Below are 10,978 nucleotides of genomic sequence, written 5' to 3'. Positions count from 1 at the left end.
CTACATTAAATAGTACCCACAAAACGCCAGTGTCAACGTCTACAGTGAAGAGGCGACTCCGGGATGCTGGCCTTCAGGGCAGAGTGGCAAAGAAAAAGCCATATCTGAGACTGGCTAATAAAAGGAAAAGATTAATATGGGCAAAAGCACACAGACATTGGACAGAGGAAGATTGTAAAAAAGTGTTATGGACAGACAAATCGAAGTTTGAGGTGTTTGGATCACACATTTGTGAGACGCAGAACAACTGAAAAGATGCTGGAAGAGTGCCTGACGCCATCTGTCAAGCATGGCGGAGGTAATGTGATGGTCTGGGGTTGCTTTGGTGCTGCTAAATTGGGAGATTTGTACAAGGTAAAAGGGATTTTTCAACGCCATGCCATACCCTGTGGACAGCGCTTGATTGGAGCCAATTTCATCCTAGAACAGAACAATGACCCAAAGCACACCTCCAAATTATGCAAGAACTATTTAGGGAAGAAGCAGGCAGCTGGTATTCTATCTGTAATGGAGTGGCCAGCGCAGTCACCAGATCTCAACCCCATAGAGCTGTTGTGCGAGCAGCTTGACCGTATGGTACGCAAGAAGTGCCCATCAAGCCAATCCAACTTGTGGGAGGGGCTTCTGGAAGCATGGGGTGAAATTTCTCCCGATTACCTCAGCAGACTAACAGCTAGAATGCCAAAGGTCTGCAATGCTGTAATTGCTGCAAATGGAGCATTCTTTGACGAAAGCAAAGTTTGAAGGAGAAAATTATTATTTCAAATAAAAATCATTATTTCTAACCTTGTCAATGTCTTGACTATATTTTCTAGTCATTTTGCAACTCATTTGATAAATATAAGTGTGAGTTTTCATGGAAAACACAAAATTGTCTGGGTCACCCCAAACTTTTGAACGGTAGTGTATATATTTGCATGTATGTCTAAATATGTACCTCTATGTCTGTACAGTAAATATGTTCCAGTATGTGCGTGCCTAGATATTTGTAGTTAATTTTTGGGTTTGTGGAGGACAGCAATAAAGAGTACCGCACAGGGCGCCATCCAACCTAAAGACGGCCCTGTACAGCAGAACAGCCACAGGGCATTTAAATGTTTCGCAGCTGCCCTACCAGCGCTTGCAGCAGAACTGGACCATTCGTTACTCACACCATGCATGGAATATTGCGTGCAGTTGCAGATATCAGATTTTTAAGAAATATATAACACAAATGGAAAAGACTTAAAAACAATTAAAAGAATAGGTGAATTACTAAGAACAATTACAGACAATAGGGTTATTCCGTTTTAGAAAAGTTTAGGGTAGACCCTATTACTATGTATAAATATATTATGGGACCAAACGAGATCTATCATGTTTTGTTATATTTTTAAACTCTTAAAGGGTAAATATTGGGGTCGATGTACTGACACTGACTCAAATACTGACAGCATAGAGTTAGCACTAGATGTGAACAATTTATTACAGTGGCTTATGCTGTATGATAAATTTGGTGCATCTTTACACACTTCAGTGTAAGGCCCGATACACATATCCGTAATTGCAGATAAAATACTGACACCTTCGCATATATTTACGGGTGTGTTTCTGGGCCGTAAGAATGAGCCACAAAAAAAATAGGACATTTTTCGCATTTATGGATCGTGCTCCTATACTTATTACTGTGAGCAAGTTCCACAAATGCGTCGACACTCCACGTCAGTGTCCGTGCAGTATTTACTGACTGTAAAAACTGCACGGACATTTGCATGTGGCCTTACGTTATACCCCCTCTTGGCTGGCTTACTTTGCACAAAAATGTTGGTGCAAATTGGCACATCTTAAATGGACACTAACTTTTCAAACAACCTATGCTGATCTACAAGTACATCTGATAAAAAAACATCTTTGCAATTTACTTACCGTTAAGTTTTGTTGTTTTATCCATGCAAATTCTATGTGAAGTTACTGCTACTAGGTGTAATGTAAGTCTACGGAGGGGGGGGGGGGTGAGCAGGGGGAGGAAGCAGGAGCAGATAGAAAACACACAGTGATGCTGCTGATAAGATGTAAATCTCACCCCAGTGCAGTATTCTCAGCTACACTTCTCATTACTCCTGCATAATCTCCTCCATGCTGCTGTAGCTTTTGTGAGTGCGTGCGTCCGTGCGTGCGTGTGCGCGTGTTAGATACAGATGGGGGAGCAGGATTCTCCTCTTCTATGTGTGCAGTGTATAGAATACATAATAGCAGTTAGACTCCGTCCACTAGCTTTGAGACAACTGAGAATTAGAGATAGAGACTGAGGAGAAAAAAACTGCTAAATAATGCCACATGCAAGTCATATAATGGCCAGAAATAATGTTATTCCTCATGTACACATATATCAGCTTATTCTGAGAACTCACTGGAAAAGTTAGCTAATTTCCTGCCCCGTTGTCAGATGATTCACAAACATTGGTTCTTTTCTGCGTCTTTCATTGATTAACTTGTCTAAAATAATTTGCGCTAAAAGGAAGGTGCAACTTAGGCCAGAATTCTGGCGCAACACCAATAGTAAATCTGTCCCATTGTCATTGATGTGAGAACACCATACCTGGACACTGGACAACAGACAGATATATTTCTTACCAGTGTCTTTATAAATTCACCGGCAAATTTCTTATAATTTTCTTCATTGTTTTCAATCTGTGGAATAACAATTGACAAAGTAATTATAATGAAGTGAATGGAAAATCAAATTATCAACTGATTAAGGTTGATGCTGAATATGGCTGGATTCAGACATAGCGTATTTGTTGCAGATTTTCTTACCGATTTTAATGCAGATTTTCTAACCAAAGCCAGAAGTGGATCAAGAAGTATATTTTTTTTCTTTGTTTCCAATTCGTTTTGAAACCACTTCTGACTTTGGCTCAAATATCTGCATCAAAATCTGCAACAAATACGCGATGTGTGAATCCAGACTTAGTGATTGGGTTTATTACTTTAAGCATAGAGAATTGTTAAACTTTGTAATGGGCTCTCTGTATCAGTTTGGTCCTAGAGATGAGATCTTGAGGACTGCGCTGTATGAACGTCCGTGTCTTTGTATACATACATATAACTATACAGTGCTTCTGTGAGCAATCTGCCTATGTAATCCTTATTACTGCTCATCCTGAGATATTCACTTGTACTGGTCTGTGCAGCACATGATAGGGCTAAGTTTTTAGTCTCTGAATATGAGCAATAAATGCAAATAAGTAAAGAAATTAAAATATAAAATATAATAGAAAAATACACAATTACAATTATTTACATAAAACCAGAAACCCCCTTTAAGCTGACTTAAAATCTAGGTAAAGTCATGTATTTCTATGTTTTAAAGTAAAATATAAGGGGGCCTATAAAAAAAATTAGGGGTTTACGTTTCACACTTACTAATTTAGGATTTACAATGTGATTATAAGTTGTCATTCATTCTCGTAGTAATAGGATTCAGATTTGTAGAGCTGGAGAATTTGAGGTTGAGTTTTATTTCTCCTTCTTCCTTCCCTTCTACAATTGTATAAGAGTTTCATCTAGACTAAACATTAGTATTTTACAGCATTGACTATAGGAGAAATACATAGAGGATTGTCAGCAGGAATACAGGACGTTTATCCTCCATACTTTCTTCTCTGATTAATCTACCGATTAGGAGAAGAGGAGACAACGAGTCCTACGTGTGTTCTTGAGAAATAGTACAATACACGGTAGGAAGAGGCTGCTTCTTTTTCTTTTATTAGGCTCTGTTCACACTAGAGTCATGACTTCTATTTATAATAGAGCCATAACAGCTATGCTAAATCCGTTATTAAAAAGATACAGGAGATTTTTAAGTGTCTGTTAGTGTTCAGGTATTTTTGCAGTAAGAATAGCGCTACAGACTGCCCCATACTTGCCATCAAAAATAGCAGAGAGGATGACCAAAGCACTACAGAGGCTCTGAATGCGAATGAGAACACTGCAAACCTTGTCATTATGCTTTTTTATTGTCATTAGAGAGTGACACAATATAATATACTTACATTATCCTTATATTCACACAAAAATTCCTGAAGTTTTTTCAGTAAATCTGGAACATTCTAGTTAAGAAAAGACAATTCGAATTATCAGTCAATATCGGCAAAATGTTGTTCATAAGTATATGATCAGATCTTATGAACATATTTATGTGGAACATATAAAATTAGATGAGCATTTACAATAATATGAGAACTAAACTATTGTGGCCACCTAGATACAATAATACTCATCACCATCTACATAGTAAACAGTACATAGTTGTTATTTTCCATAAATTATTTATGCTTGAATAAAAAAAAAACATTAATATTAATTATTGTAGATGTTTGTGTAAAAGTTTCATTGTGAAATTAATTACGGACACTTTTCACTTCACGAATCTTACCTGTACCGCTTGTATCACGCACTGACGATCTGAAACCAGATCTGGCTCACATCCAAAGTCTTTCCACACAAAGCAAAAAACAGAAGCAACAAGTCAGCTCTATCTGCTTATATGTAAAATATACAAAATATTCAACAGTATGTTATAATCTAATATATCGTATCTACATACCTGTAGCGAGGCTGAGACCAGCCAGGACAAAGAATATGATGATCTTCATTGTGCAGATTGTTGAGCTCAAGGCATGAATGGCACCAGTCAATGTCCTTCCTTTATAGTGAGAAAATGGGTGACATCATTAATCACGCAAGATGGCACTGCGCACATTGGCAAGTGTCCCATATACCGGCAACTTTGATGTAAGAACAATTTTAATCAACTTTATTGGTATAGTTAAGAAAACATTCAACATTTGCCAACATTTCACATCCTACATTAAATGTAAACATTAATAAAACACAATAATGTTTCTACCCCATAACTTTCTATCTGTCATATTTTGGTCCAAGGGAAAACCTGGATAAATGCATTTAAGAATTGTTCTAAGTCATTTTAAGTGAAAAACGGACAAAAAAAAATAAAGGAAGTGGGCAGGGAGGGGAGACAGATATAATATAATGTTTTTTTTTAAAATATATATATATATATATATAAATATTAGGAATATAGGGACAAAACATGTTAAGTTAAGTAATTTTGCAATATAAACGAGTTAAAAATCGTTTGTTTTTTAGTGTGCAGTCAACTTTCATCGGTGCCAGTGGTAGCTCTCCCTAGTTATTTTCTTGTGTCCTAATAGCTGCATACACAAACTGCAGCAAGCATCGGAGGAACCACATACACTGTTGTTCTTCTTCTGTTCCCTGCTCCTGCTCGGCACCATGGAGTAATACCTTCTTGTGATGAGGCCCATCTAATCTACATATACTTCTTTAGTTGTACAAACCTCAATGCACTCCTCTAAGAACTTCTATACAGGTACTCAAGTTCTATAGACTTTCATTGACTGTCGTTTGGCCAGCTGCTACTCTGCTATGACGGGGTCCACATACCCCATAGCTGTTACATAGCCTAACTTATATGTTTTTAAATCAGTCATTCTGCTTCCCCATATTTCTATTACTGCACAGGACTCTTAGTAGAACTCTTGCTTTTATAATTTCTCCATAGAGAAATATGAATTTTAAAAGATTGTCATTCATGTGCATTAATAGTAACATCTGAAGTGGGCATAACTGGTGTGAAAACTCATCAAAATCATTTAAATCCTACCAAATAGAGGCATCAGACGTTATGTTCTATGTTACCTTATAATAGTGAAGACAAAATGTGACCCTGTTGCATGCCTACAGGGAGGCTTTATCTATGGGGGGGCTTTATCTACAGGAGGGGCTTTATCTACAGGGGGGGCTTTATCCACGGGGGGGGGGGGCTTTATCTATGGGGGGGGGCTTTATCTACGGGGGAATTTATCTACGGGGGGCTTTATCTACAGGGGGGCTTTATCTACAGAGGGGCTTTATCTACAGGGGGGCTTTATCTATGGGGGCTTTATCTACGTGGGGGACTTTATCTACGGGGGGCTTTATCTACAAGGGCGGCTTTATCTACAGGGGGTCTTTATCTACAGGGGGGCTTTATCTACAGGGGGGCTATATACTGGGTTGGGCTATCTATATAGCACCATATACAGGGGTGGACTATATCTACAGGGGAGCTATATACAGGGGTGGGCTATATCTACAGGGGGGCTATATACAGGGGTGGGCTATCTATGGAGTACTATATACAGGGGTGGGCTATATCTACAGGGGGGGCTATATGCAGGGGTGGGCTATATATGGAGCACTATATACAGTGGTGGGCTATATCTACAGGGGGCTATATACAGGGGTGGGCTATCTGTGGAGCACTATATACAGGGGTGGGCTATCTATGGAGCACAATATACAGGGGTGGGCTATCTATGGAGCACTATGTACAGGGGTGGGCTATATCTACAGGGGGTTATATACAAGGGTGGGCTATCTATGGAGCACTATATACAGGGGTGGGCTATATCTACAGGGGGGCTATATACAGGGGTGGGCAATCTGTGGAGCACTATATACAGGGTTGGGCTATCTATGGAGCACTATATACAGTGGTGGGCTATATCTACAGGGGGGCTATATACAGGGGTGGGCTATCTATGGAGCACTATATACAGGGGTGGGCTATATCTACAGGGGGCTATATACAGAGGTAGGCTATGTATGGAGCACTATATACAGTGGTGGGCTATATCTACAGGGGGCTATATACAGGGGTGGGCTATCTGTGGAGCACTATATACAGGGGTGGGCAATCTATGGAGCACTATATACAGGGGTGGGCTATAGCTACAGGGGGGTTATATACAGGGGTGGGCTATCTATGGAGCACTATATACAGGGGTGGGCTATATCTACAGGGGGGCTATATACAGGAGTGGGCAATCGGTGGAGCACTATATACAGGGGTGGGCTATCTGTGGAGCACTATATACAGGGGTGGACTATATGTTGAGCACTATATACAGGGGTGGACTATATGTGGAGCACTATATACAGGGGTGGACTATATGTGGAGCACTATCTACAGGGTGGGCTATATCTACAGGGGTGGGCTATATCTACAGGGGGCTATATACAGGGATGGGCTATCTGTGGAGCACCATAGGGGGAGCGATTTATGGGACACTATATACAGGGATGGGCTATATGGGGGCACTATCTAGAGGGGGCTCTATCTACAGGTGGCATGGTGTGTGTGTGGGACATGGTGTATGGTGCTATTATAATTAGAGGTGCAGTGTATGGCGCTATTATATTTAGGGGCGTAGTGTGTGGTATAATGGGAACTTTATCTTTATTTATAGGTGTAGAAATGTTGGAAAAGTGAGAAGCTGAAGACATCTGAGCGGCAAACTGCAGAAATTGGCTGTGACCGGGAGAAGTCATCATAGAGGTCTGGACCGGATGGAGAAAAAGAACTAGAATCTGAGACGTCACCGGTGAGTCACTTAATGTAAATGTTTATTCTGCCTCTAATCAGCACTGTAGTCACTGTATGATCTGCAGCGAGATGATGGGTGGTATGATTATGATATTTTTTGTGAAACAGCATCTCCCAGCATATCCTTACCATTGTTCGGGCCATGCTGGGAGCTGTAGTTTTACGCCGTACATACCTATACGGCAGGGGTTACACTAAATTGAGCTGTATTTGTGCTGGTGTTGTATTTATGTAATGAGCTTGGTTCTGGGGCTGTATTTATGTACTGAGCTTGGTTCTGGTGTTGTGTAGAGAACTATATTGCTTGTAAAATGTACAAATGTTTTTATGCTCGAGTTACATAAAAAGAAATGTGGAAAATAAATGACACGTCATTGATTGGTAGAGAAAACAAACACGGCGAGGGGGAAGGAGATGTCGGGAAAGAGGTTGGGGGGGGGGGGGCGCCAAACTGAATCTTTGCCCCGGGTGCTGGAGAACCTAGCTACTGAGCTACGCCTCTGAGCAGAGCAAACAACTCATCATTTCATAATCTGGCAGTCTAACAGTCATTATCCAAAATGAAAGAAGCCTATAATAAAAAGTAAATAACATGGGGAACATTAAACAGTCATCCATCTTCCACCACTTGATATGTTCTGTGTGAAGATATAGATCTTATAGATGATGAGAGTGACTCTTCTAGAGGGAACGTTTTTTCTGCTCTTCACATTAGTTTTCATTAAAGTAACTAGTGCTCAATATGTTCAGTATATATTGCATAGGCTTTTAAGGCTATATAGACCTTTTTTTTTCTTTCTTATAAAATTGAGCAGCTGTATCGTTTTCTAAGTTCTGAATCCATCAGGTTCGTGGGACTGACGGATTCAGTGACAGCAGGTCCTGCGTATCTCCTACACGTAAGATCCACTTGTAACCAATGATATCTAAGTTATGCACTTAGATGTGATTGTTAACAGCTCGATCATGAGTGTCAGAGACACTGAACCCGTCAGTCCCGCGGACCTAATGAACACAGGATTCAGCACAAAATACAGTGCTCCATATACAGAACACAAAGCAGCTGTATCTCAAAAAGTAAAAAAATTTTTAATAAAATGTATTAAAGGGGTTGTCCACCTTTAAAAAACAATTGTGCAATACATTATACATATGTAATGAAGTATCTTTGTAATAGACTTACCTTTTCAAAGGTGTAGAGGTCTTCTACTACGGAGTTGTGTCACGTGACTCTGACAGCATCGTAAATCTTCTCTTCCGCTGTCTGTTCTTTTTCATTCTGTACTTCCGGACGGGCTCCTCTTCCGGTCTTCTGCTCGAATGGTGCGTAATCCATGACGTCCCTGTTGTGGACTCTTCCGATCAACGTCTTCATGAACTTGCGCTTACGCGTTTCAAATTTTTTTTATGAATCACGCATGCGCAGTAAAAATAAAATGTATTGCGCCTGCACATTAAAAGTTCATTTATTGTGCCTGCGCAGTAAAATCTAATTTATTTCGCCTTCAAAGTTGATTTATTGCTTTGTATGCGCAGGCACAATAAATCAAAATTTAATGCGCAAGCGCAATACATTTTATTTTTACTGCGCATGCGTGATTCATAAAAAAAAATTGAAAGGTGCAAGTTCACGAAGACATCGATCGGAAGAGCCCATGACAGGGAAATCACGGATGATGCACTGTTTGATCAGAAGACCGGAAGAGGAGCTCATCCGGAAGTACAAAATCAAGAACAGACAGCGGAAGAGAAGATTTATGATGTTGGCAGGGTCACGTGACACAACTCCGTAGAGGAAGACCTCTACACATTTCCCCCGGGACACTCCCTGTGTCTGCTCCTGTCCTGATGGTGTTTTGGGGTGTCCTTGGTGTTATGGGTGCAAAAGAAGACAGGAGGATGAAGAGTGGCAGTTTAACAGGCTTGCTGGCGGCACAATTTTACTTAAGTCTTCCACATAAAATGGCGGTTACATTCTTCCATATGATATGGAGGCACATTTCTTACTATAGACTCAATCCTTATAATCGGATGAAGCGCCAGATGCAGGAGCGGGGGACCCTCTCTTTCTCTGCTCTCCTTGTGGCTTCCTACCCTTGTCAATTCAGTGGGACGATAAGATATCTGTCCATGAATGCAGCTTTCTGCTCCTCTGTAATGGCTCTCAGCCTATCAGTAAGGGTAGTAAACATGTGATAAGGTGACACTGCTCACTGTCCACAGAATGGATTCCTGTTACTCTCAATAGATGTCAGAAGATTTCCTTCTCTTAAGGCTGTTTCTTTCTTCCTGCGAGCTTTACTATGGCCTGATGATGAAGGCAGCCTGTCTCTGGATCCAAGATGGATGTACCCAGGTACCACTCTGCTCCTCTCCAACCGACTCTAACTACTAACACTTTCTAACTCTGACTGAAACTGCCACTAACTGCCACTGGACCCCCTCTATGTCCTGAGCTCCTCCCACCTTCTGGAAACTTCCCAGTTTAAGCCACTCCTGCATAGGCTGTAACACAGTGCATTGTAGCTTCACATTTGTTATTTTAAAGTGACAGTGCCTAAAAGTGCAAAAATGTCATAAAATACATTTACAAGTAATGTCTTGGGGGACATTACAATGCATCATTACATTTGTATAATGTATTGCACAATTCTTTTTCAAAGGTGGACAACCCCTTTAACCCCTTAAGGACATGGCCAATTTTGGCCTTGAGGACAGAACAATTTTTTCCTATTTCCCTCTTTGCATCCTGACGCTCATAAGTTTTTAATTTTTTGTACGACGTAGTTGTGTGAGACTTTGTTTTTTTGCGGGACAAGTTGTACTTTATGTAGGTACCATTTTTAGGTACAAATACATTATCGTTTAATTTATATAAAATTTAAATTTGGCAAAAATGTAGAAAAAAAGCAGTTCCGCTGATGTTTTAATATTTTTTTTTTATACCATACACCGATCATCATAAATAATGTTATAAATTTGTTGTACAGCTTGTTACGGTCGTGGCGATACCAAATATGTCTATATTATTTCATGTTCAGACAGCCCTGGGGTCCTTCAATGGACCCTGGGCTGTCTGGCCATACAAGTTATGGGCTTTGATCGCGTCACAGTTATTTTCTGTGATGCGTTCAAAGTGCAGTCCCCTCTCCTTGAACGCCGCGATCAGTTTTCATCGCGGCATTCAAAGGGTTAACGGCGGAGAGAGGATGTTTCTCTTCTCTCTGCTGTCAGAGCGGGGCCGTGGCTGTGTATTACAGCCGTTGCCCCGCTGTCGATCGCGCGCACAGACGGCTGTCACACAGGACGAGAATGCGCGAAGTACCTGCCGCTCAGGATGAGCATTCTCGTCTTTTGCGTCGGCAACAGGTTAAGCAAGTTGAAGCAATCACACTGATACACAATTTTATTAAGGAGAAGAAGAAAAAAACTATGTCAAAGATGTACATAGCCTTTAACCAGACCGCATGCTCACTGCCTATCTCAAGATGTAATAGGAGACCAAAATATAAATTCTTTCTTATA

At 40.5% G+C, this 10,978-nt stretch overlaps 1 protein-coding gene across 4 annotated transcripts in view; it reads right to left on the bottom strand.

The window, feature by feature from the left end:
- Positions 1–9,886, bottom strand: part of LOC142657129 (ranaspumin-like) — a 27,949-nt gene extending 18,063 nt beyond the window's left edge. Inside the window, exons 1-6 of one of the 4 annotated variants that reach the window (XM_075832182.1) lie at positions 9,668–9,886; positions 5,725–5,763; positions 4,589–4,687; positions 4,418–4,476; positions 4,035–4,091; positions 2,614–2,670 (exon numbers count right to left, since the gene is read on the bottom strand). In XM_075832182.1, coding sequence (XP_075688297.1) covers positions 2,614–2,670; positions 4,035–4,091; positions 4,418–4,476; positions 4,589–4,637 — 222 coding nt within the window. In that variant the 5' untranslated portion in view covers positions 4,638–4,687; positions 5,725–5,763; positions 9,668–9,886. Of the gene's footprint in view, positions 1–2,613; positions 2,671–4,034; positions 4,092–4,417; positions 4,477–4,588; positions 4,688–5,724; positions 5,764–8,636; positions 8,719–9,460 lie in introns of those variants that run through there. The other 3 variants (XM_075832180.1, XM_075832179.1, XM_075832181.1) reach the window with 3 other exon arrangements.
- Positions 9,887–10,978: the final 1,092 nt, after the last annotated feature.

The sequence above is a fragment of the Rhinoderma darwinii genome, chromosome 7, assembly GCF_050947455.1.
Source record: "Rhinoderma darwinii isolate aRhiDar2 chromosome 7, aRhiDar2.hap1, whole genome shotgun sequence".
Classification (NCBI taxonomy): Eukaryota; Metazoa; Chordata; class Amphibia; order Anura; family Rhinodermatidae; genus Rhinoderma; species Rhinoderma darwinii.
This window is presented reverse-complemented; position numbering and strand designations above follow the sequence as displayed.